Source organism: Hyperolius riggenbachi, chromosome 8 (assembly GCF_040937935.1).
Source record: "Hyperolius riggenbachi isolate aHypRig1 chromosome 8, aHypRig1.pri, whole genome shotgun sequence".
NCBI classification, from domain to species: Eukaryota; Metazoa; Chordata; class Amphibia; order Anura; family Hyperoliidae; genus Hyperolius; species Hyperolius riggenbachi.
The window spans coordinates 246,234,671-246,262,354 of record NC_090653.1 but is presented as its reverse complement, the minus strand read 5'-3'; the positions used below and the strand labels follow the sequence as shown (position 1 = coordinate 246,262,354).

At 46.0% G+C, this 27,684-nt stretch overlaps 1 protein-coding gene across 2 annotated transcripts in view; it reads right to left on the bottom strand.

Annotated features, from left to right (window-relative positions):
* Nucleotides 1-25,981, bottom strand: part of TBC1D13 (TBC1 domain family member 13) — a 43,975-nt gene extending 17,994 nt beyond the window's left edge. The window contains exons 1-7 of one of the 2 annotated variants that reach the window (XM_068248518.1): nt 25,953-25,981; nt 8,755-8,828; nt 6,318-6,358; nt 6,160-6,221; nt 4,058-4,157; nt 3,200-3,282; nt 1,718-1,877 (exon numbers count right to left, since the gene is read on the bottom strand). In XM_068248518.1, the coding sequence (XP_068104619.1) occupies nt 1,718-1,877; nt 3,200-3,282; nt 4,058-4,157; nt 6,160-6,221; nt 6,318-6,358; nt 8,755-8,828; nt 25,953-25,966 (534 nt within the window). In that variant the 5' untranslated portion in view covers nt 25,967-25,981. Of the gene's footprint in view, nt 1-1,717; nt 1,878-3,199; nt 3,283-4,057; nt 4,158-6,159; nt 6,222-6,317; nt 6,359-8,754; nt 8,829-25,750; nt 25,816-25,952 lie in introns of those variants that run through there. The other variant, XM_068248517.1, reaches the window with a different exon arrangement.
* Nucleotides 25,982-27,684: the final 1,703 nt, after the last annotated feature.

Here is a 27,684-nt window from a genome sequence, read left to right as displayed (position 1 = left end):
CGCGTAAAAATGTATGCGTTAATGTTCCTGCACTAGCAGGAATGTGTAAAAATGTACGCAATTCGGCCCTGACCTCCGAGGTCAGAAAGCTGCCAGCGGGGGACTGGAGCAGCAGTGAGTGACTACGAGGGCACAGGATGGCTGCATGGGGCTGGTAGAAGCCCCAGGTAAGTGAAACTCATTTTTTTTTTTGCTTGGACCTTCCCTTTAAGACTATTCTTTTTAACAAATCTTAATGCCTTTCACTTGGACCACCTCCCCCCACCCTTCCTAGCACTACCAAAGGCCTCCAGCCGCCCCCCAACACACTTGAGTTCTGGCTGGCTGAGTCTGTTTACTATAGGAGGACTATGCAGCACATGATCACTTCTGAAAAGAGGCATTGTGTCTTACTCCTCTCCGTCTCCACCAATGAGAAGGTAGAGGGGGGGGGGATGGGGGGATGTGATATCACAGCCACTAACACCCTCCACCTATTCTGACGAGCAATGAAAGGAAGCTGGGGAAAGGGGTTCCAGCTCCAGTCTAGTTTAGGTGACCCAGCAGGAAACCTCATGGGGAAATTCTGCTATTGTGATCAGGTGGACAGCAACCTCTCAAGCTTCTAGGTTTCAGATAGATTGTAGTAAACTACACCCACACTATTCAGCCAATCACAATGCTTTGTACTGTGCAGGGTACTGCGACTGGAGAACTGTTCCCTATGGGGTTTCCTGCTGCGTCCACAAAACTGACTAGCGCAGGGGTTCCTAGATTAAATATCACACAATTGTGAGGGTTTCTTAGGCAGTCAGAAGACATCCATCCCCATCAGTTCTCCTAAAAGAATTTAGGGAAAAGCACATGATCAATTTATCAGGTGACGGATTAGTGCTTCTCTGATTGGCTGGTTATGATCAGTTGACACAGGAAAGTGCGACATGATCACATGACCCAAACAAAGTGGGGAAGTACAAATTGGCCACCAGATAAATTGAGCATATTTTCTTTTTGGATGAGAAATCGCCTAACAGAACAGATAATCTCTAATAGTTAACATTCCGATTTATCTAAGTCTAAAAAAGTAATTTCATTAAAGTGAACCCGAGATGGGTGGATATATAAAAATTATACATACCTATGGCCTCCAGCCAACCTCCAGGATGATCACTCTCTTGCCATTCTCCTGGATCCTCTGCAAATCTGCCCCAAATATCCTACAGTCCGGGCCAGTCGAATGATGCGCAGTACAGCTGCGCACTCCCGTCACCAGGAGCGTTCTGCGCCTGCACAGTACGCCCCAGACCGAAGGACTTTACAGCCAAATTGCGGAGGATTCAGGCAGCGCAAGAGGACGGCGAGGGAGCGATTAGCCTGGAGGAAGCCCCAGGTATATTTATAGTTTTTTATATCCCCAGTCTTAGGTTCCCTTTAATTTCATGCAAGTAATACTAACCTATCAATCGATTTATAGTCCCCCCCATAGGACCAAGGTGATACTAATGATGTCAGATTTCCGTATAGATGTACAGCCATTGTCTCTTGTTTGTTTGTGGCATGGCTGGATATGAGGGGTCAGAGTTGGGTGAAAGAAGAAAAGCTGTAGTTTGTTTTTCCGCCCTGCATTGATTTTACACAACCTTCTCCACACTGGTGAAGAACATGAAACTGTCTCTCCAACAGCCCAGCAAGTAATTGTGAAAAAAATGCAGAAAGACCAGTCGGATCCGGTTCTTACATTAGTGAGGCCACTCCTGTTCCGCGCCACCGTCTGAGACTTTAGTGTGGTTTGCTCCACCCGCTTCCTCAGGGTCTCGTACTCATTCTCGGGATCCATGATCAGCTGGCAGGGGTAGTCCGTGGGATTCAGGAAAAACGAGAAGTCGGGACATAGTCTCCTGGACGATCACATACATCAGAGTTAACAACCACATCTGCCTTCATCATCCAAGTGCATTAACTATGGGAATTTCCTATCTCCCTCCCACATTCTCATCTACCATGGTGATGCCCACCCAATAGTCACTATATTCATCCCCTCTGGGCTCCAGTGATGCCTTGAAGTAGATTTAAATTCATCACTTCCTTTCTGCTCTAAAATATTAGCCACAGCATTATGACATTTAGGGGAAAAAGAAAAAACTTCATTACAATATACTGAAATCCTAAAATAAAATCTGAAGTTTTAACTGGATTCATATTCAGGGAGCATAGAAAGGGTCAAGACTAACCAGTCTTTTCCTGTACAGGCAGAACCAGCACTCTCATTCACAGCTACAGATAAGGCTAATTACTATCTGATGTAGCTTAAAAACACATAGCTCAGAGCATTGGATTTCTACAACATTTATATGTGGAATGAGAACTTTTCATTGTGTGCTGTGCAAGAGTTCATGTCCACTTTAACGCTGGGGCTTCCAGCTGAGTTCTTGATGTATTTTGGAGGAAGGCTGCTGAAATCACAGCAACCCCACCTCCCATAGTCTCTTCTGGGAAGAGGTGTGGTGAGCATTCTACTTGCATATATGCAAAACCGGTGCCAGGAAATTTGGACAAAGGGTGACGCCCAAAAAAGGCTCACCCTGCTCCTGCAAAAGACCCAGCAGCGTTAATTTCTTTTTCCCCTCCAGGCCGCCATGGACTGAGGGAAAAGACGTAATTCGGCTGCCAGCTATTGCTGGTGGACGAATTACGCTGTTTTTATTGTTATTTAGGATCCGCCTTTGACAGCGCCCAAATTACTGTCCAATTGCCATAATTCACATCACGGCCTATGGCAGCACAATGGTGCGCCCAAATTTCCCTGCACAGTTTTGCACTGTTTCAATTCCTTTTCCATTGGCTATCTACTGGTGAGGCGGAGCATAGCTGTTACAGCTACCGGTATGAACCTCCCATTTTCACAATTGGCAGTGGGCGTGGCTACACAGTAATGACACAGTGAGGGCCTGGAATTGTGGAAAATTGTGGAATATTGTGCGTCTGCCTGCTACTCAACATCCCTCCATTTCTTTCATATGGGTGGGTGATGTGGTCCAGGGAACAACCAGGGATCAGAAAAGTGGATTACAGTGCATGCTCTTGCAAGGAAACAGGCGATCCACTGCAGGACTGAGGAGGGGTAGCGATAGGGGGTGACATGAATCCCAAAGTAAAGGAACCCTTCAATTTTGATTAACCAATTTTACCACAAGGATCACATGGCAGCCATGTCACTTACCTGACATCCTTGTCTATCTGTAACAGCACCTCATTATCTTTGAAATAAGTATTCCACCGACTGTCTGGGTTGGGATTAAGAGGCTGCAAAACATGTAAGAGTAAATAAACCGTTAAACGGCTATAAAATGAATGTACGGCTAATTAAACAGCACGAGTCACCGAGGGGCACCCACTGGTTTTGACTGCACAAGATGGTTCATTTAATAGCTGTTGCTTAAAGAGAACCTTAACTAAACGGGTGGTAAAGAGTTTTACTTACCTGGGGCTATTACCAGCCCCCTGCAGCAGTCCTGTGCCCTCGGAGCCACTCTGGAATCCTCCGATCCCCCGCTGTCACTTAGTTTCGTTTTTGACGACTCACCAGTCGGCCGGCCGCCATGTGTATTATTCCCTACTGCAATTAGCGCTGTTGCGGACCGCAACGGCCGCATTCCGCACGCGTAGATATATGGCAATGCGTATTTTTGTATGCGTTGCGGTCCGCAACAGCGCTAATTGCAGTATGGAATGCGTCCAATAATACGCATTTCGGCCGACTGGTGAGTCGTCAAAAACGAAACTAAGTGACAGCGGGGGACCGGAGGATTCCAGAGCGGCTCCGAGGGCACAGGACTGCTGCAGGGGGCTGGTAATAGCCCCAGGTAAGTAAAACTCTTTACCCCCCATTCAGTTAAGGTCGCCTTTAAAGGGGAACTAAACTCAGAATGTCCTCTCGGCTATAAAACATTAGCCAGCCACAGCATGATAACCTTTATGGAAAAAAGGTCCCCTCATAGCAACACAACACATGTAAGCACCTTGACAGTCTAATCTTTTTTCTAGCAACGAACTGCACTGCACAAGCATTTAAACTTACGTGGTCTTCCAGAGTGACATCTTCTCTGGACAAGCCATGGTTGGCCTTTGCGATTCCCGGTTGAATGATCATCTCCTTTAGGAAGTGGGTATAAGTATCCCTGAACACAGGAAGGGAATATAGTTTGTCAAAGTCAAAAACCAATGACCATTTAGGAATTGAACAACATGATAATAAAGATAAGACAAACAACATTTCTATCACGCTTTTCTCCTGGCAGACTCAAAGCAGCAGAGTTGCGACCACTAGGGCGCACTCAGTAGGCAGTAGCAGTGTTAGGGATTCTTGCCTGAAGCCTCTTTACTGAAATGGAAGGAGATTCAAACCCAGGTCGCTTGTGTAAGAGCCCTTAAAGGATACGCGAGGTGATGTGGCCTGATGAGACGGACATGTGAACGTACAGTGCCAAGCACACAAATAACTATGCTGTGTTCCTTTTTTTGAAAAATTAAAAATCAGGTATGCCAGTCTGTAGGTATGTCTCTGTCCGGGTCAGACTAGTGTAACTAAAGGTGAGCTATGGGTAGCTTGGCTGCTCGTAATTGAAACTAAGAGTAGGACTTGCTGGCCGCGGCAGACAGGGGGCCAACTTACCTATGTCGCCCGTCTATAGCCGATGCGGTTCACTCATGTTCCAAAACGCTTACATGCTACTTTCTTTAGACCCTGAAGGAAGAAGCATGCGAGTGATGTGAACTTGAGTGAACCGCATCAGCTATAGGCGGCAACATAGGTAAGTTAAAGGACATCTGTAACCAGAAGGATATGGAGGCTGCCATATTTATTTCCTTTTAAATAATACCAGTTGTCTGGCAGCCCTCCTGATCTATTTGGCTGCAGTAGTGTCTGAATCACACCAGAAACAAGCATGCAGCTAATCTTGTCAGATATAATAATATCAGAGACATCTGACCTCCTGCATGCTTGTTCAGGGTCCATGGCTAGGAGTATTACAGGCAGAGGATCAGCAGGATAGCCAGGCAACTGGTATTGTTTAAAAGGAAATAAACACGACTGCCTCCAAATCCCTCACAGTTCAGGTGTCCCCTAAGCCAGTGTTTCTCAACACGCAGTTTGTGTACCCCATGGGGGGAGGCGAGACCACAGACGGGGGTACGCAGCCAGGAGGGGACGCAACGCAAAACGGGGGAGCACACCCATACATAGCGGCAGGGAGGGGGGGTCCACTCCCCCCCTCCCTCACCTTGGGCTCCCCCGTCAGCGCTTCCCCCTCCGACACGCCGGAGGTCCTTCTCTATCAGTGCTGATGCTACTTCCTGTTTATCAGGAAGTAGTGTCAGGCTCGGAGAAGACCGGACCTCCGGCGTGGAATGCAGAAGTAAGTGTGCGTTCCTTTTACCATGCCACCGCTGCTATTGATGAGTGTCGGAGGGGGAAGCGCTGATGGGGGAGCTTAAGGTGAGGGAGGGGGGGGGGAGTGGACTCCCCTCCCGGTGCTATGTGTGGGCATGCGCCCCCATTTTGCGCTGTGTCCCCCTCCTGGCTATAATGAGGGCGCCCATGCCTGACTAAACTGTGGGCACCCATGCCTGGCTATACTGGGGGCACCTACATCTAGCTATACTGGGGGCACCTAAATCTAGCTATACTGGGGGCACCTACATCTAGCTATACTGGGGGCACCTATATCTAGCTATACTGGGGGCACCTATACCTAGCTATACTGGGGGGAACCCATGCCAGGCTATACTGGGGGCGCCTATATCTAGCTATACTGGGGGCACCTATATCTAGCTATACTGGGGGGAACCCATGCCAGGCTATACTGGGGGCGCCTATATCTAGCTATACTGGGGGCACCCATGCCTGGCTATACTGGGGGGAGCCATGCCTAGCTATACTGAGGACACCTATACCTAGATATACTGTGAGCATCCACCCACGCCTAGCTATACTGGGGGCACCTATACATATCAATCTATACTGGGGGCACCTATACCTGCGGTGTGTGTGTGTGTGTGTGTGTGTGTGTGTGTGTGTGTGGTGTGTGTGTGTGTGGTGTGTGTGGTGTGTGTGTGTGTGTACACACACACATACATACAGGCCTGGCCTGATACAGCATGGTCACACAGTACTCTCACCTTTGCTTCTGCAGTACAGAATCCCATGATAGCCGGTCTGTGGGGAGATAGTTCAGCAAAATCTGCAATCAAACAGACCCAAGAAGTTGTAGGCTGTTTTGAGAGCTCTTGTGACTTTTTATACATTTAATATTTTAACAGTTTTGAGTGGTACAAACCTTCCAGCATAGACATCGGATGCCTCCCTCAAATGGGATCCCTAAAAAGAAAGAAGGCAAAGATTTTTAAAAAATAACATTAAAGAGAAAGAAGCGCAACCCAGCTCTATTGTGGAAAATCCATATAATCAACATGGAAGCAAACAGGTTGTTTTTTTTCAAAATATTTTATCACTGATCAAATCTGCATAGTACTGCTGGGCTAGTACACGGAGGGGTGTTTAGTGGCGAACAAGAAGAGCAGAGAAGGACATGGGAAGCCTCTGGGACCATCCATTCCAGAGGCTTCCCTCGACTTAACTGTGTACCTTTTTTGTTTTCTAATCTTACAGGTTTGCTTAAATGAAATCTAGGGAAAGTAAACTTATGATATAATTATTTGTATGTGTAGTACAGCAAAGAAATAAAACATTAATAGAACAAATAGGAGTCTCATATAGATTTCCTGTACAGGAAGAGTTAAAGGGAACCAGAGAGGATTAAATATACATACCTGGGGCTTCCTCCAGCCCCATACGCACGGATCGCTCCCACGCCGCCGTCCTCTGCTGCCTGGTTCCGCCGCCACCGGGTCCCGTCATAGCCGCGAGTCGGCCAGTCGGCTGGCGGACGCGGGCAATTCTCCGCATCACAGGGTGCTCTCTCCATACAGATACACATGTGGCTGCCTACTGCGCAGCCGCATGCGTACGGGTATGGAGGGAGCCCCTGTGATGAGGACAACAGAATAAATCTCGCTTCAGTGCTTATATTCAGCAGGGGCATGTGTGCCCCTGCTAAAACGCCGCTATCCCGCGGCTAAACGGGGGTCCCTTACCTCCCAAATCCCCTCCGTGCAGTGGGGGATCTCTTCCGCATTAAGGCAGGGCTAATGGCCGCAGCCCTGCCTCACGCGCGTCTGTCAGCGCGTATCTCCGCCTCTCCCCCGCCCCTCTCAGTCTTCCTTCGCTGAGAGTGGCGGGGGAGAGGGGGCGATGCGCTGCTGATAGACGGCTCTGTGAGGCAGGGCTGCAGCTGTTAGCCCTGCCTGAAGAGCAGCAAAATCTACGACCACGTTGGTCGTTGATTTTGCAGGGGGGGATTTGGGGGGTAAGGGACCCCCATTTAGCCGTGAAATAGCGGCGTTTTAGCAGGGGCACACATGCCCCTGCTGAATATAAGCACTGAAGCGAGATTTATTCTCGCTTCAGTGTCTCTTTAAAATACATGTAAACACATACAAAGACGTATGTTTCTTCCAGAGTAAAATGAGGCATAAATTACTTTTCTCCAATGTTTCTGTCACGTACAGTAGAGTTAGTAGAAATATGACAGACCTGACAGGTTTTTGACTAGTCCATCTCTTCATGGGAAGATTCTCAGAATTTCATTTATTCCTTACAAAAGCACTCCCTGGAATGGATCTACACAAAGAGGTAGCCGTCCATTCACTAAGTACTTTTACAAAGAAAGAAAAGCCTGAGAATCCCCCATGATGAGATGGGCTAGTCCAAAACATGTCAGTTCTGTTCGATTTCTATTACCTACTAGTGCTGTATAATATGTTGGCACTTTATAAATATAATAAATCAATACTGTGACCGCAACATAGGAGAACAGTGATTATAGCAAATTTTACTTTGGAAGAAATGTACTTTTTATGTATATGTGTTTTCATGTATTTTTGATTTTACAATTTTTTGCAATAGTGGTCCTTCAAAGGGACTCCAAGCACCTCTCATGGGCATGCCTTTAAGCCAGACGACTTCCAACAAAGTCGTGCTATCACCCCACTGGAGGAGCCTCTTGCAATGGCCATGCGTGTCACTTCCTCTTCCTGCTTCATTCAGTGATGCACTTCTCTAACAGAGAAGACAGGGGTGACCCGGAAGTTATAACAGAGCCAAGATGGCAGCCGCGATTTTTAAATTTAAATCGAACGAAAACTATTTGGTGTAGAGCGGCGATTCAGGCATCAACTGAAAGAGGAGAGCACAAGCTTCAGAACGGTATGTATACTTTGCAGTACTGGTTGGAGTCTTAAAGGCATGCCCATGAGAGGTGCTCGGAGTCCCTTTTTAATAGCATGCCAGATTTCTAAGCGACCCTGGGGGATAGTTGAACACACACTGGATTCTAGGCTAAGAAAACATCATCTTCCATCTAGCGTGTTTGCAAGGCTTCAGAGCTAAATAGACACACAGCTTGGAGAATATTAACAACTTTAGATAATTTTTAAAAGAACATTCTTCTTAAATAATAAATTACAAATGTCATTCTTTCTCAACGCACAGTCTAATGAACTCTCAGAGAGCCTGCCTTCTCCTCTTGTTTAAACAATTAATAATCTTCTAGGTGAAAGCAAAGTAAACGTGAAATGTGGAGTGTTTGCCAACAAGATGGAAAAAAACGGAGAAAAAGGACAAGCCAAAGTCCCTCGTGTTGCGAGACATCTCACCATTAAAGCAAAGTTCCCTCAGCACGGGCAGGTTGATGTTCGGGCCGCTGAGAAGGCTCTGGAACTCTGCAATTCTGCAAACAGACAAAATGAGATATCACCTGATCATTACACTGTGACTGTACAGGATCCTTCCTGACCAGCAAACCAAGTCAGCAACATTCATTCCAAAAGTGCCTCAAACCTTATCAGGGAGTTTCCCCTGAAGCCAGACCAGCCTACCGATTATTGCTACATAAACATGACAAACGTTTACATTCCCAGGCAACACAGTGATACCTAATAAAGTGTAAAAAAAAGTCTACCTCTGTCTGTCTAGAGTGACTACTGTACAAACCCAAAGTTGATAAAAGGACAACCATCATGCCTTTTAAAGGGAATCTGAAGTGAAAATACATATGAGATAATGGCTTGATTCACTAAGACAAATAGCATGCCTTATCAGCATTAACATGCCTCATCAGAGTTAACATGCCTTAGCATAGTAGCGTAGCGAGCACTACGAACTTATGCCTGCTAATTGGCAATGACGAGAGCTCCACTCGTCCTGCCCTGAGCCCCTGCGGGTCCAAACACTTTAAAGGACATTATCCCCGCACTTTGATTGGCCCAATAGGCTGCCTGTCACTTGACAGGAAACTTGACAGGCAGCCTATTGGGCCAATCAAAGTGCGGGGATAATGTCTTTTAAAGTGATTGGACCCGCAGGGGCTCAGGGCAGGATCAGTGGAGCTCTCGTCATTGCCAATTAGCAGGCGTAAGTTTGTAGCGCTCACTGTGCTACTCTGATAAGGCATGCCAACTATAATAGGGCGTATTGACTCTGATAAGGCATGCTATTTTACTGAGTGAATCAACCCCAATGAATTGTATGTGTAGTACAGCCAAGAAAGAGAACATTTTTAGCACAGAAAACAGTCTCCTATTGTTTCAAGTACAGGAAAAGTTAAGGAACTTCAATCGTTATCTATGCAAAAGAGCTTCTCTGAGCTCTCAGACCATTTTAGGCGGCTACAGTCCTGTTTTCTGAGGCACCTATACTTCAAAGAAACAGTGACAGGCAGCTTCAGATAAGGTTTGTTTTTACTGCGGGGAAGTTGAAAAGGATCTCTGCTCTGTTTCCATTTTAAAATACAGTGTGGTTTGTAAATTGCAAATGATAGAATGATGCAAAGCTATGAAAAAAAAGCTATATCCCTGAAAACAAAAACAGGAGACTCTTTTCTATGCTACTAATGTTCTATCAATTATCCATACTACACACACAATTCATATCGTAAGTTTTTTCGCTTCAGTGTCACTTTAAGGTATACCTTTGCCTTATGTCAACCGACCTGGATTGGAATCAGATCCCCTTGGGCGACATTGCTGGACCGGCCTGTACAGACGCGTGTCACCTGTTTAGCTAACAACACGTTCTGTTGCTATGCAGAGAGGCGGAGGGATGACGGAGTGACGTGTATGTGGCGGCACGCACCCGGCTAAGTTGATCTGCTGTGCGGATCGCTTGTGGAGTGGCGGTCGGGGTCTACCACACACATGCTCGATTACCGGCTGAGGCAGATCAAGTGTGCATACAAGGCTTTAGGATAAAATCCAAGCGCTGTAAAAACAGCGCCGCAGATTTGGCCACAGCTAGCGCCACCAAAGGCCGTAATAGGAATTCGGGCTATATAGGCGCCGTCAAAAGAAGGAGCACAAATTACTACAAAAAACGCTGTAATTCGGCTGCCAGCAATAGCATAGTAATAATATTACCACTATAACACTAGTGAACGGCTCTGTACATTGTCAGGATTTATGGAAATCATTTCAGCTAGATTATTTTTATGTGCATTTAAAGCACATTAAGGCCTAGTGCACACCAGAGCGGTTCGGCTGCGTTTTGCGATCCGCTTGCGGCTGCGGATACGCTTGGGTAATGTATTTCAATGGGCTGGTGCACACCAGAGCGGGAGGCATTTTGCAGAAACGCATACTCCCGGGGTGAAGCATTTTTTGGATTGTGGATGCGTTTCTGCCTCAATGGTAAGTATTGGAAAAACGCAAACCGCTCTGAAAAACGGCAGTTCAGAGCGGTTTTGCAGGCGTTTTTGTTACAGAAGCTCAGTAACAGCTTTACTGTAACAATACATGAAATCTACTACACCAAAAACGCTTTCCAAAACCGCAAAATGCTAGGTGAAACGCTACAGAAAAATAAGAAAAAGCGTTTCAAAATCTGCTAGCATTTTGCGGATCTGCTATCGGTTTTTGGTGTGCACCAGGCCTCAGTCCACATTGTTTCCGACAGAAGCTAATAGAAAGTTTGCTGCCTGCCACGGGAGTAGTCCAGGAGTTGAACATGAAAAATTGTTCTTTCCTTTGTGCAATTCATTATTTCTGCATCATGTTGGAATTTCTAGACAACTGCTTGCAGCACTGTTGCCAAAAGGAGCGCACAGTTGCCATAGTAGCAGAGAATCCCAACCTGATCGTACTGTAAAGGATGCGTTTCCACAGTGACTGATTTCAGTAGACTAAACACACACACAAAATTTGCATTAGGTTAACAGCCCACTAAAAATCATCAGGCTGTTTTCGACCAATGCGCAAAATCAAACATGTTCGTGACCAGGGGGGAAAAAATAAATACACTTGGACCTACAAAATTTTCCCAGACAATTTTTGTGCGGTCTCCTGCCCTTGATGCACGGAATGCCTGCCCCTTGTGGAAACAAGCCCTTAATGTTTTAGGCTAGCTACTGATTGAAGTGTAAAGTTGATTTTTAATTACATTAAATTCCCCCCCCCCCAAAAAAAAAAAAAAAAAAAAAAAAAAAAAAAAAAAAAAAAAGCAGCACTGTTAAGGTACATTTCCTAACTTCAGTGGAATCCACCTTGAAGGAGTATTGGTGACCTGGCTAATTTGTCCTGGCCTGCCTGTATAAATAATACCTTTAATGACAGACTGGGAGAAAGTCTACAGTCCCATCTACACTATACGATGCTTTGTGCGATTCGATTACGATTCTATTTACAATCCGATTAAATCCGACATGTCTGATCGAAATTCGATTCAATTCGATTTGCCATTGTTTTGAATCGAATCACGATCGGACATGTCGGATTTAATCGGATCGTAAATAGAATCGTAATCGAACTGCACAAAGAATCGTATCATGTAGATTGGGCTTACAGGCTGTAAGTGTTAATGTCTAAAGAATTGGACTTCACAGACACAAAGTAAAGGTCCATACCTACAGAAAGATTTTCTGGTAGCTTTTTTCACAATAAACTATCGTTTTCACAATATCACGCAACATCTTATAATGACGACAGACTACGCCTGACAATTGCTCATTTTAGACTAGGGACAGCCATACTATCCCAGGAAAAAAAACAAACACATATCTAAGTAGATAAATACCTCTTCTACTTGCATAAGGCCTGGAACCCACTGCAAACCGCAAACGCTAAACGCAACCGCTAGCGTTTTGTCTGAGCGGTTTGCAAGCGGATTCATGCGCGTTTTTGGTCGTGTTTTGCAACATTGTATTTTTTTCCCCAGCGGGTGCCTAGCGTTTTGCGTTTTTATCCTGATTGGTCCTGTGAATTATTTTTCATTTTGTTACAGTGTGCTGAACCGCAAAACGCTAGCAAAACCGCTCAGTTTAGGTTTTGCTGAGCGTTTCTGCTAGCGTTTCAATACTTTGCATTGAAGCGCTAACGCTCCCAAAATGCTGCAGGTCCTGCGTTTGCGTTTCTGGGAAACGCAAACGCTCCTGTGGAAGTTGCCCCATCCATTAACATTAGCCCAGCGTTTTGGCAAACTGCTAGCGTATCGCAGTGCTGCCAAAACGCTGCCAAAAGCGCTCCTGTGGGTTCCAGCCCTAACAGATGTATTGTACTGTCCATGTTTTGATTTCAGTGAATCTTATATAGTAAATAAAGAGAAAACTGTTTCAGGCAATTTCCATCTTTACTGTCTCTGACTGATGCCAATTCTGATGTTATTTCCTCCCTTGCTTTTTTTCCCTCCTAGAAACTGCACTGTCATATCTAGTTTGCTTTGTAAAAACATGTGAGCACAGCATAGATCGTATTTCAGCAGCTTCTGCACAGGGGTGAGGTGTGGTTCCCTTCTCAGCCTCCTGTCACACTGAACTGTCCTCAGCCAATCAGTGAGGAACAGGAATGTGGGTGGGGAAGATAACAAGCTTCCCTCTCCCCAGCAATGTACCAAATAGAGTCAAGCTGACCGAGATAAGATTTATTACAGCAGAAACATTTATGACTATATTGGAATGTTAGCAACGCAGGGTCAGGTTGTAGACTGCATAATAAAACACAGAGCAGTGGGTAAATGGAATTTGATTTTATGGCTAAAAATGCCGCTTTAAAGGGTACCTCCAGTATTAGGGCTGGTGCACACCAAGAGCGCTTCTGAGCGCTTTTTAAAATGCTTACGCTTCAAAAACGCTAGACTAATGCAGCATTTTTTCTGATTTCTGAGGCGATTCAGCCTCAATGTTAAGTATGGGAAAGTGGAAAATCGCTCTTAAAAGCGCTAGATCAGAGCGATTTTCCATGCATTTTTGTTACAGAATCTGTTCAGTTACAGCTCTACTGTAACAAAAAATAAAAAAAAAACGGTACACCAAAATGCTCCAAAAATTGCTAGGCCTGCTTAGAAAATTGCTAGGCACATGCCTAGAATCACCTTAAAAAAAATCACTTCAAAAAGTGCTGAGCGTTTGCTTTTACGCTAGCGATTTTTGGTGTGCACTGGCCCTAAAAGATAGAAAAGAAAAATTGCAAGAAAATCGCATAGCGCCACACATTGTCTCCAACATTTTTTTGTGCTCCCATTGACAGAGAAAATGCAGCAGGCATTGTACCGTGGGATGCGAAAGTTTGGGCAACCTTGTTAATCGTCATTTTCCTGTATAAATCGATGGTTGTTACGATAAAAAATGTCAGTTAAATATATCATATAGGAGACACACACAGTGATATTTGAGAAGTGAAATTAAGTTTATTGAATATACGGAAAGTGCGCAATAATTGTTCAAATAAAATTAGGCAGGTGCATAAATTTGGGAAACTTTAGAACTAATTATTAGAACTCAAATTAGGAAGCTGTAGTAAATACAGAAAACAAAAAAAAAAAACACAGAGACACCGGGAGCCCTTGTGGTGTATTATCGTTGGACAATTGGTCTAAAGGTACGAGTAATAATACTCACAAGTGTGGGTTGCTGTGGAGGCAACCTACTCAAATAGGCATGTGGGGAAAGCCTGTCCCCACTCGGTCTTTGTAATCGATGGTCGCAACTCCTTCAGAAAAAAATCCCTTTCACTCTGAGTTTGTTGTGAGAAAAGGGAATCCCACACCGTGGGAAGTTATATAGTGGAATCAAGGAAGTAGGAGGCGCCCTTGTTGTAAGTATCAGATGCACTAAACGTTTTAGTAAAAATTTTAAGATTTAGCCTACCTTATGAGAGAAAACTTCACTCAATAAGGGGATCAAGTTGTTTTATTGTAAAATAGCACTTTGGAAAACGCGTTTCGCGGCACAAACCGCTTCCTCAGGTCAAATTAGAGTGCTTTAAAATAAATAAAAGAAGGCACTCAGCACACCAAATACAAGAGTGACAGAGGTAATAAACAGAACAATGGGACACAAATAATAGGTATACCAAGGCAGTTGTGAGCACATACATTATGCAGACATAAATAACATTTCTAATAAAAATAGGTATGCACCGAATTGCAGTATTAACATATCAATAAAAAAATTCAAAGAAAAAGACACACATATATTTAAATGAACGGGAAAAACTAATGGACATACTTCTGTCCCTGTTCATATAGAGTTAAAATTTTTCCTCTAAAACCATCGCTAAGTGAGTGTCAGGACTTATAATAACAATAATACGCTCTGTAATGGTAAGAGTTAAAAAGAGGGGAGGGGATCCTGGATAGTCACAGCTTGTATGTACTATATAGCTGGCCATACACTGGGCCGATTTGCGGCCGTTTAGACAGCAGATTCGATCACTGGGATCGAATCTGCTGCCAATCGTTCACGCTAAATGCACCCGCCGATCCGATTTCCTCCCGAAATCAGATCGGTCCGTCGATCGCGCCGTGCGGAAAAATACCGCCGATCGCCCGCGGGTAGGGAGCGCGTCGCTAGCGGCGGCCGATCCGATCAGGTATACATTACCTGACGCTGGCTCCCGGGCATCTTCTCCGCTCTGTTCCTGCTTCCATCCCAGCGTACATTAACTTCCTGTGTCACTGCAGTGACCAGGAAGTTCAAATAGAGGGCGCTCTATTTGAACTTCCTGGTCACGGAGTGACACAGTGTACACTGGGATGCGGTGCGGGGTGCAGCACGGAGATGAGGACACGGAGCCAGCTTTAGGTAATGTATACGGGGGGGGGGGGGACAGGCGGCAGGAGCAGCTCCACAGATTGTGATCGGTTTCAGGCTGAAGCCGATTCACAATCTGTTTGCAGTAAAGGCAGCCATACGATCCCTCTCTGATCAGATTCGATCAGATAGGGATCTGTCAGCTGGTCGATCTAATGGCAAATCAACCAGTGTATGGCTACCTTATGTGTTGCTAACGGGATCCATTCCCTTAGCAACACATATAGTACATACAAGCTATGACCCCTGACCTACATACACAGGTGAATCCAATTATGAGAAAGAGTATTTAAGGGGGTCAGTTGTAAGTTTCCCTCCTCTTAATTTTCTCTGAAGAGTAGCAATACGGGGGTCTCAAAGCAACTCTCAAATGACCTGAAGACAAAGATTGTTCACCATCATGAGAAGCCAAAATAATAAAGTTTATAGGCGCCACTCTGTTTCCCTATCACCCCACTTATCAGCTGCTAAGTTCTCAAGGTATGGGGTATCCCCTAAGCCCCCACCAGTCATAAAAGGTATAAAAAAAAGGAAGAGAACAGCGCTTGAACTTCAATCTGTTACACTAATAGTTTTTATTGTTTTTATATATAAAATTTCCAGTTATTCCGGAAAGCATATAATCATAATGGACATATTTGTTCACCATCATGGTTTAGGGGGAAGGATACAGAAAGCTGTCTCAGAGATTTCAGCTGTCTGTTTCCACAGTTAGGAACATATCGAGGAAATGGAAGACCACAGGCTCAGTTCAAGTTACGGCTTGAAACGGCAGACTAAGAAATATCTCGGCTAGACAGAAGCGACGAATGGTGAGAACAGTTAGAGTCAACCCACAGACCAGCATTCAAGACCTACAACATCATCTTGCTGCAGATGGAGTCACTGTGTATCCACAACCATCCCCAAATCCGCAACCATTCGACGTACTTTACACAAGGAGATGCTGTATGCAGAGGAAGCCTTTTCTCTGCCCACAGCACAAACAGAGCCAATTGAGGTATGCTAAAGCACATTTGGACAAGCCAGCTTAATTTTGGAATAAGGTGCTGTGGACTGATCAAACTAAAATTGAGTTATTTGGGCATACCAAGGGGCGTTATGCATGAAGGGAAAAAAACACAGCATTCCAAGAAAAACACCTACTACCTAAAGTAAAATATTCAAAAGGATTTCTCTGCACTTTTTCCATATAGTAAAATCAATTAATTTTATTGAATCATCATAGAAAAATAGCAAAAACAGAACAGCATGCAAGCTGACGCGTTTCTGACCCTACCGGGTCCTTAGTCGTAGCTGCAATGACATGTAACAAGCAGTCTTAAATACCCAGAGGCCACACTCCTTTCCCACCACACACGGTGGCGTAGTGGTTAGCTCTCTCGCCTTGCAGCACTGGGTCCCTGGTTCGAATCCCAGCCAGGGCACTATCTGCAAAGAGTTTGTATGTTCTCTCCGTGTCTGCATGGGTTTCCTCCGGGCACTCCGGTTTCCTCCCACATTCCAAAAACATACAGATAAGTTAATTGGCTCCCCCTAAAAATTGGCCCTAAAACTACAGTACTTATACTACATAATATAGACATATGGCAATGGTAGGGATTAGATTGTGAGCTCCTTTGAGGGACAGTTAGTGACAAGATAATATATATATATACACTGTACAGCGCTGCGTAATATGTCGGCGCTATATAAATACTAAATAATAATAATAAATAATAATAATAATAATTCAACATCCTTAAAGGAAAATTCCCCTGGTGGAAGGAGAGTGGACTCCAGCGTATTGCACAATTGCCAACATACATACATTCACATAAAATATATTAAAAAACAACATAATATCAGCAGGGCCATCCCACTGTCCTCCTAATCCATTACAACCCCCCCCCCCCCCCCCAAAGAGGGGGGAGGAAAAAGGAAAAGGGGGGAAACAGGCGGAAATAGAAAAAGTTAAACAGATGGGATAAGAACCATAGTAATGCAGGAGAGGGAGAAGGGGCGGGGGGGGGGGGGGGGGGAGGGGAGGGGGAAAAGACATTTTAAAAGTCACAGTCCATACCGCAAATAGCATAATAATTTACCAACCCAGTACACTCCTAATGGCATAGTAAATACCAGAGAAACCCTTCCTCGGACCTAATAGTATAATAGATACCTATAACATACGGCATAGTAAGTACCAGAGATATCCCTCCTCAGACCAGCTGCCGAGACCCTACATGAAACTCAAACAAATAGATTCACATCCCATCTGTAGTTTAATCCCTTGGGTTTTCTGGTGCCCAAGTTAAAGATCCACCTTACCTCATGCTCTAGTCATTTCTTTTCTGGGTCCCCCCTCTGCTATCCAAATAGACCCTTTCCAAACCTTGGAAAGAGAAGTGGCTTAAATCACCACCATGGCAGGAACGAAAATGCTTGGCCACATTAGGGGGATTCAATCAGTTAATGTTACCTGCACCACAATAATGCTCCGCAATCCTAGCCCTCAAGGGCCTCGTGGTGCAGCCAACATACTGCTTTCCACACAGATCACAATTAATGAGGTACACTACCCACTTCGTGCCACAATTGATATACTGTTTAAGGCCAAAAACGTTTCCATTGCTGGAAGAAACAGCAGTATTACCAGTGGTGTGCACCCTACAATACCTACACGTCCTCACCCCACATTTATAAGAGCCCTGGCACCTCAGCCAAGTTGAACCTTAACCAGACCCCCTATCCTCATACAAACTGGGGGACAAAACGTCTCCCAGAATGGGTGCTCGCTTGCTAACAAACCTGCATTTGCCCTCCACTATCGGTGCCATCTCCAGATCCACAAAAAGGTTTTAAGGATTTTTACCACAAAAGAATACTTCATACTGAAAGCAGTAGAAAACATAATGGTGTCACCACCCTCACCACCCTGCTTTCTGCAGATTGTTGGCCAGAAGTGCAGGTTTACCCTTAGCCAGAACCTTATCTTTAGATTTTTCACCATATTTACGGGGATAGCCCCGCTGGAAGAGTCTAACCTCTGCTTTACAGATCTCCTCTGACAAGCGATCAGGGTCAGAATAATTCCTCACTATTCTCGTGATCTCCCCTGTGGGGATACCACAAATAGTGTGATTGGGGTGACAACTACTGGCCAACAAGGTAGAATTCCCACTGCAAGATTTACGGTGGGTGGTAGTGGTGACCCTACCAAAGGAGCCCTCCAACTGAAGATCCAGAAATACCATGGTCGTGGGATATATGGAGGAAGTAAATGGAGGTTAATGTTATTGTCGTTCAAGTAGAAGACAAATTGCTCAAAATCAGCAACCTGTCCTATCCAAATCAGTACCAAATCGTCAATATAGCGACCATACCAAGGTATGTATTCAGAAAACATGTTCTCATCCGGAAAAAAGTTTAGTTTCCTCCCAAAAGCCGAGATATAAGTTAGCTAAAGAAGGTGAGAAACGGGCCCCCATTGAGGCTCCCCGCTTCTGCAAAAAGAACTCCCCGTTAAACAAAAAATAGTTGTGCGAAAGGACAAACGATACCACCTCAACAATAAAATAAAGTAAAATATGGTGGTGGTTCTATCATGCTGTGGGACTGTGTGGCCATTGCAGGGACTGGGAATCTTGTCACAGTTGAGGGATGCATGGATTCCACTCAGTATGGCCTGGTGCACACCAAAAACCGCTAGCAGATCCGCAAAATGCTAGCAGATTTTGAAACGCTTTTTCTTATTTTTATGTAGCGTTTCACCTAGCATTTTGCAGTTTTGGGAAGCGTTTTTGGTGTAGTAGATTTCATGTATTGTTACAGTAAAGCTGTTACTGAACAGCTACTGTAACAAAAAACGCCTGGCAAACCGCTCTGAAGTGCCGTTTTTCAGAGCGGCTTGCGTTTTTCCTTTACTTAACACTGAGGCAGAAATGCATCCGCAATCCAAAATCTGCAGCAGCCCGGGAGTATGTGTTTCTGCAAAACGCCTCCCGCTCTGGTGTGCACCAGCCCATTGAAATACATTACCCTAGCGGATCCGCACCCGCAAGCGGATCGCAAACCGTAGCCGAACCACTCTGGAGTGCACTAGGCCTAAGAGCAGATTCTGAAGACCAATGTCCAGGAATCAGTGACAAAGCTGAAGCGGTGCCGGGGCTGGATCTTTCAACAAGACAACAACCCTAAACACTGCTCAAAATCCACTAAGGCATTCATGCAGAGAAACAAGTACAACGTTCTGGATTGGCCATCTCAGTCCCCAGACCTGAATATAACTGAAAATCTGTGGTGCGAGTTAAAGAGAGTTGTCCATGCTCGGAAGCCATCAAACCTGAATGAACTACAGATGTTTTGTAAAGAGGAATGGTACCTCAACCAGAATCCAGACTCTCATTGGAACCTACAGGAAGCGTTTAGAGGCTGTAATTTCTGCAAAGGAGGATCTACTAAATATTGATTATCTCTTTCTTGTGGTGCCCAAATTTATGCATCTGCCTAATTTTGTTTAAACAATTATTGCACAATTTCTGTAAATTCAATAAACTTAATTTCACTTCTCAAATATCACTGTGTGTGTCTCCTATATGATATATTTAACTGACATTTTTTATCGTAACAACCAATGATTTATACAGGAAAATCATGATGATTAACCAGGTTGCCCAAACGTTCGCATTCCACTGTATTTGCAGTTGGGGAAAAAACAGTATTGCTTAGCGAGGATGGCAATGGAAATCGCACACTGCGCTCTCTATTACTGATACATAATCTTCCAAACACATGCTTTCGCATACAGCGGAAAAGGGCCCTCAGAGAAGGTATCCCTTTGCTGCACTTTGCATGCATTCATGTGATCCTGAATGCTCCTATAGGGCTTGTTCACATTATGAATTGCAAAACACATTCACTATGAGCGATTGTGGTTTTTTTTTCACATTTTCACCAAGAGACTTTATAATGATTTTGTGTTATACTTTGGACAAAATGGCTCCAGAAAATGCTGCATGCAGTGCGTTTTTGCACAATCAAATTGCTGCAGTGAGAACACCTCCCTTGCATAGCGGACATCGTGCTTTGCTGATCACCAGTGACAGGCTTGTGGAGTCCCGAGTTGTTGAGTCAGAGCAATTTTGGGGTACCTGGAGTCAGTGGTTTCATAAACAGTGGAGCCGAAGTTGGACGATTTTTTTACCCACTCCATAGCCCAGCGAGGGCCGTGGAGTTGAAGCAATTTTGGGTACCGGGAGTTGGAGTCGGTGGTTTCATAAACTGAGGGGTCGGATGATTTTTGAGCCGACTTCACAGCCCTGGCCTATGATCAGCAAATTGCTGAAAATCACTCAAACAGCGCTGCAGCGTGAAGTAGCCCATAGGGTAGGAGCATGAGTGGGTCTTGGTCTGAATGGAATTCTGGACCCAGATGAGTATGTATGCGTCAAACGTTTCAGGAGCAGGTCTTTATGTAGGTACACATCAGTTCTAGCCCACACACTGTAATGGACCTGATCAGTGTGTACACCTCATATGCTTATAAACTAGAGCCTAGTCTCTCAACATGTGGTACTTATGCTGGGTTCAGGAGTACAGGAACTTTTCACTGTTGCTCCATTATACTTGAGTAAGTTTTCGCAGTAAAGGAATACAAATGACATACTGTATAAGAAAAACTACATGCACATAATCTGGCTCTGCATAAGGGCACTGCGTGCACGTAATATGGCCTTGGATAAGACCACTGTGTTCACATATTGAGATTCTAGATAAGGGCATGGAGTATGTGGCCCGACACTGTGTGCACATAATATGACCTTGAAATAGAACACTCTGTACACATTATGTTTGTGTAGTAGTAGATAGCACTTTTCACCTTGCAGGCCCAGGTAGGGATGGTCAAAGAGATATAAATAGTTTGATGCAGGATTATGTAAAATGTACACCAATTTAGTGCCCTTTCACATGGGCAGTTGAACTGTGTGCTCAGCAAGCAGTTGCTAGGCAGCAGCAAGCAGTTGCCAGGCAGCAGCAAGCAGTTGCCAGGCAGCAGCAAGCAGTTGCCAGGCAGCAGCAAGCAGTTGTGAACGTTCATCAGGCTCTTCACTGCCTATCAACTGCTCGTGTGATAGGGCCTTAATGCAGCCTGAAAACGGACCAATCAAATTCTGCCTTGGCAGGATTCAATTGGTCCAATTTCAAGCTGCATAAGTTTGCATTATCTGCATCAACTCAGAATTATTTGCATCTGATTGACCATCCCTAGTCACAGATTTAAATCTCTGCTGCTTGATTACAGCCCTATTTAAAGGGACTCTCATGGGTATGCCTTTAAGACTCCGATCAGTACTGCAAGGTACATGCATACCTTTCTGTAGCTTGTGCTCTCCTCTTTCATTTGATGCCTGAATCGCCATTCTACACCAAATAGTTTTTGCTCAATTTCAATTTAAAAATCGCGGCAGCCATCTTTGCTATGTTATAACTTCCGGGTCACCCCGTCTTCTCTGTAAGGCTCATTTCCACTATAGCGAATTCGCATGCGTTTTTCGCATGAAAATTCGCATAGCAATACAAGTGAATGGAACTGTTTCCACTTGTCAGGATTCCTTTGCGCTTTTCTGTGCAGAAAAAGTTCGCATGGCAGAGCCATCAGAATTCGCATACCGCTATGCGAATCGCATACAATGTATATAATAGGAAATTCGCATGAGGTTTGGCCATGCGAATTTTCATGCAAATTCGCATAGAAACAATGGAAAAGCACACCAGCACTGCCATGGTTAAATTCACATACATCGTCATCCATGCGAATTCGCATGAAAATTCGTATAGATCCGCATGCGAAATTCGCATGCGGGTCCATGCGAATTTTCATGCGAATTCGCACACAAATTCGCATGGATGATGCGGTATGCGGCATGCGAATTCTGATGGCTCTGCCATGCAAATTTTTTCTGCACAGAAAAATGCAAAGGAATCCTGACAAGTGGAAACAGTCCCATTCACTTGTATTGCTATGCGAATATGCATGCGAAAAAAAACGCATGCGAATTCACGATAGTGGAAATGAGCCCTCAGAGAAGTGCAACACTGAATGAAGCAGGAAGAGGAAGTGACACGCATGGCCATTGCAAGAGGCTCCTCCACCGGGGTCATAGCACGACTTTGTTGGAAGTCGTCTGGCTTAAAAAGACACTGAAGCGAGAATAAATCTCACTTCAGTGCTTATATTCAGCAGTGGCACGCGTGCCCCTGCTAAACCGCCGCTATCACGCCGCTAAACGGGGGTCTCTTACCTCCTAAATCCCTTCCTTGCAGCGGGGGATCACTTCCGCATTCAGGCAGGGCTAATGGCCGCAGCCCTGCCTCACCCGCGTCTGTCAGCGCGTATCTCCGCCTCTCCCCCGCCCCTCTCAGTCTTCCTTCAGTGAGAGGGGCGGGGGAGAGGCGGCGATGCGCCGCTGATAGACGGCGCTGAGAGGCAGGGCTGCAGCCGTTAGCCCTGCCTGAAGAGCAGCAAAATCTACGACCAAGTTGGTCGTTGATTTTGCAGGGGGGGGGGTTTGGGGGTGAAGGGACCCCCGTTCAGCCGCGGGATAGCGGAGTTTTAGCAGAGGCACACATGCCCCTGCTGAATATAAGCACTGAAGCGAGATTTATTCTCGCTTCAGTGTCTCTTTAAAGGCATACCCATGAGAGGTGCTCGAAGTCCCTTTAAGTTTTCCATTTTTGAAGTGGACCCAAACTCTTGCACAGGACACAAGGTAAACAGAAAGAAATGCAGCCTGTGTGGGTTTTTTTTTCTTTTTTTAGAGAGAAGGGCCTGTTTAATTCCCCCTAATCTGTAAGTGATCTCAAGTGTAATTTGAGCTTTTAGCTATGTCAGCACAGAAATTTGGCAATCTCGGCATACATGTAAACACAGGATGGTAACACTTTCTCTGCTTCCATGAAATCGGGAAGATTTATTGCAGGAGTTCTGTAAACTGTAACAAATAAATGTTTTAGTTTTAAGTTTTTTATACGGTGGCTTATCAGTTTGGTAAGCTGATAGATTTATAAGGCTCTGATTTGCTGTGATGACTTCCTGGTTTAACACATGATCATGAGCAGCAAATCAGAGCTTTACAAATCTATCAGCTGATCAAACTGATCACATGCTTCTCCATGAGTTCTCCTAGACAGGGCCATCCCTATTATGAGTAACTAGCAAGGCACAGTTTTGTGTATTCCACGTTTGAAGTTTTACAACATATTTATTGAGAGTACCTGGCTGGATCCCCTATTCACCTTAACTAAAAAGGAAAAATGTAGAATGTTGAACCAGGGCTTTTTGACTGGGAGACTCATAAGACTTGATAAGGGATGGTCCTCTTTTTATACAGATTTTATTAGATGCAGGCAGGCTGGGGTGCGCTTCTAGACCGCAGGGTGCTGTGCCCACAGAGCACACTTCTAGACCACAGAGCGCTGTGCCCACAGAGCACACTTCTAGACTGCAGGGTGCTGTGCCCACAGAGCACACTTCTAGACCGCAGGGCGCTGTGCCCACAGAGCACACTTCTAGACCGCAGGGTGCTGTGCCCACAGAGCACACTTCTAGACCGCAGGGTGCTGTGCCCACAGAGCACACTTCTAGACTGCAGGGTGCTGTGCCCACAGAGCACACTTCTAGACTGCAGGGTGCTGTGCCCACAGAGCACACTTCTAGACTGCAGGGTGCTGTGCCCACAGAGCACACTTCTAGACTGCAGGGTGCTGTGCCCACAGAGCACACTTCTAGACTGCAGGGTGCTGTGCCCACAGAGCACACTTCTAGACCGCAGGGCGCTGTGCCCACAGAGCACACTTCTAGACCGCAGGGTGCTGTGCCCACAGAGCACACTTCTAGACCACAGGGTGCTGTGCCCACAGAGCACACTTCTAGACCACAGAGCGCTGTGCCCACAGAGCACACTTCTAGACTGCAGGGTGCTGTGCCCACAGAGCACACTTCTAGACCGCAGGGTGCTGTGCCCACAGAGCACACTTCTAGACCGCAGGGCGCTGTGCCCACAGAGCACACTTCTAGACCGCAGGGCGCTGTGCCCACAGAGCACACTTCTAGACCGCAGGGCGCTGTGCCCACAGAGCACACTTCTAGACCGCAGGGCGCTGTGCCCACAGAGCACACTTCTAGACCGCAGGGCGCTGTGCCCACAGAGTACTCCTCTGTTCTGCAGTGCCCCCCGAGGTAGGATTCTGGACCGCCATGCCCCTGGTGTATGCTTCTGGACCGCAGGCCGATGTGCACACTTCTAGACTGCAGGGTGCTGTGCCCACAGGGTATGCTTCTGTTCTGCAGGGCACTGTGCCCCCGGGGTTTGATTCTGGACCGCAGGCTGCTGTGCCCAAAGTACACTTCTAGACTGCAGGCTTCTGTGCCCCAGGGTATGCTCCTGTTCTGCAGGGCACCGTGCCCCTGGGGTACGCTTCTGGACCACAGGGCGTTGTGCCCACAGAGTACACTTCTGGACTGCTGGGAGCCATGCCCCTAGGGTATGCTTCTGGACTGCAGGACACCATGCCCCTGGGGTATGCTCCAAGACCGCAGAGCACCATGTCCATGAAGTATGTTTCTGGACCGCAGGGCACCATGCTCCTGGGGTACACTTCTGAACCGCAGTGCATTGTGCCAATGAGGTACACTTCCACTCTGCAGTGCCCACAGGACACCATGCCCACAAAGTACACTTCTGAACCACAGGGCACTGTGCCAATGAGGTACACTTCCGCTCCACAGTGCCCACAGGGTACACTTCTGTACAGCAGGGCAGATATGCTTTTGGACTGCAGGGCACTGCATCCACAGAGTCTGCTTCTGGACTGCAGAATGGAGTACGTTTTGGACCTCAGGGCACTGTGTACACATTAGATCTCTAGACTAGATAACTGTGTACACACAGACAGACCTCAGGGCACTGTGTACACATTAGATCCCTAGACTAGATAACTGTGTACACACAGACAACTGAATGCACATCATACAGTCCTATGTTCCATTCCTGAGTACTCCTCATACTGTGTCCTTTCAGGAAGCGGTATGCAATTCAGAAACTCAAGGCCAAAAGATCACTCATCCACACCATATAGTGATAACAATGTACAACTACTGTAGGTGCGATCAAAGTCTGCCAAAACAACAGAGAAAACCATCCACAGTCCATTCGACCAATTTATAAAAGAATGTTACAATTATCTGTCATCGATCATTCACCACTTCATACAATATACCCATTTCCCCCCACCAAAATCCTATGTATAGACTGTTCTATGCACTATTGATAGAGTGCAGTAGCGCCATGCTAATGGCATTCATTCATTGCATCCTCGCACGGCCAGCGATCATCCTGCATGTACATACAATGTGAAGCACAGCAGATTGTTACAGCAGGCAGGGATACGCCGCACGGCTCCCTATCTACACTCTACCAGTAATGCCAGCGATCTATGGCTGCTGCCTGGGCTGATCTCCCCATCCATGCACCCTCTCCCCATCCTGCACCCCACAGAGGAACCCCCACTACTCCCTATTGCTGGAGCTGCCTTACTTGCTCTTGTGCAGACTCGACATGTTGACTTCCGCTGGCTGCTTGGATGCTGGGGGAGGGCAGAAACATCCCGGCAGGAAGCAGAAAGCAAGCCAGGGTCACACGTCAGAACCAACTGATCGCCTCCTCCTGCATGGGAGATCCAAAGGCTGCACGTGATACCTGCCATTTGGGGGGCTGCCTGTGTTACTGCACTACCTACCGTACTAGTGGCATGCAATCCTTCCATGGACGGATTCCTGTGCTGCTGCCTTTCCTTTACACTGGTGGCATGCGATCCTTCCATAGGGCTGCCTGTGCTACTGAACTACCTACCAACTGGTAGCATGTGATCCTTCCATAGGGCTGCCTGTGCTACTGCAATACCTAGCCACTGGTGGCATACAATCCTTCCATAGGACTGCCTGTGTTAAACCTCATCTACACGTGGTACAATTTTCCGTCAGATCGGATCTATCAGACGGATCTATTAGAGAATTTTTCAACTGGTCCAATCGGATTGCGTTACATTTTGCAATAGATTTTGGGTACTTATCAAAGCAAAATTGATTTTGCGATCCCATTGCCCGGAGTGTTCTGTGCGTGTGCAGTGGTACTGTGCAGGCGCAGAGTGCTCCCGGCTACAGGGGCACACATTATTATTATTTATTGTATTTATAAAGCGCCAACATATTACGCAGCGCTGGGCATTAATTTAGGTTACAGACAATATTTAGGGGTGACAAACAGCAATATGACAATACAGGAATACAAGAAAATCAGATCACACAGCACAGTATGAGTACAAGGTATTGCTTAGTCCGTCACTGGAGGGGAGCATGGAGATTAGGCAAGTTAGGTTCACTCAAATGCATAGCATGGGTGCACAGTAATGGAGGTGCATGATCAGGTAGGGCACAAAAGGAGAAAGACCCTGGAGGGAGAGGTAGGGACACGAGAGGTAGGGGACCAGAGGTCAGCTGTGGGTTTAGAGCAATTGTGAGGGGTGGTAGGCCAGAGTAAAAAGGTGAATTTTAAGGGCCGTGTTGAAGGAGGGGGCTGCCCTAATGGGTGGAGGTAGGGAGTTCCATAGTGTTGGAGCGGCTCTTGATGAGTCTTGGAGGCGTGCATGGGACTGGGTGATGCGGGGGACGGTCAGGCGAAGTTCATTGGAGGAGCGGAGTGAGCGGCTTGGTGTGTATCTGAGTAAGATCAGAAATGTAGGTTGGACATGTTTTGTGGATGGATTTGTAGGTCAGACACAATGGGCTTGATTCACAAAGCAGTGCAAACTGTTAGCATGCTGGTGAAAAGCCCCTTATCATGCCTAAACTCAGTTTAGGCATGATAAGTTTAGGCTTGATAAGTTTAGGCGTGATAAGTTTAGGCATGATAAGTTTAGGCATGATAACTATAGCACCAACTGGGTTAGCACCGCAATGCACAGCTGATCAAAAGTTTTGCACTAGCAAAGTCTGGTGCGCGAAACGTCGCATGGAGTTTAATGAAGCTGCTTTGCGCGTTGGACTTTGCGATCTAAACTTATCACGCCTAAACTTATCACGCCTAAACTTATCATGCCTAAACTATTATCATGCCTAAGCTGAGTTTAGGCATGATAAGGGGCTTTTCACCAGCGTGGTGCAATGGTTATCACGCCTAAAGTTTTTTAGGCGTGATAACTGGTTTATCACCGCTTTGTGAATCGAGCCCAATATCTTGAATCTGATTCTGGACTGGATAGGAAGCCAGTGGAGGGATTCACGGAGGGGAGCCGCCCTGGTGGAGCGATGGGAGGAGTGGATAATTCTGGCTGCCGCATTCATGATGGACTGCAGTGGGGCTATTCGGGTCTTAGGGAGACCAGACAGAAGGGCATTTCAGTAGTCGAGGCGGGAAATTATGAGGGCATGGATGAGGAGTTTGGTGGTGGCAGGGGTAGGGAAAGGGCGAAT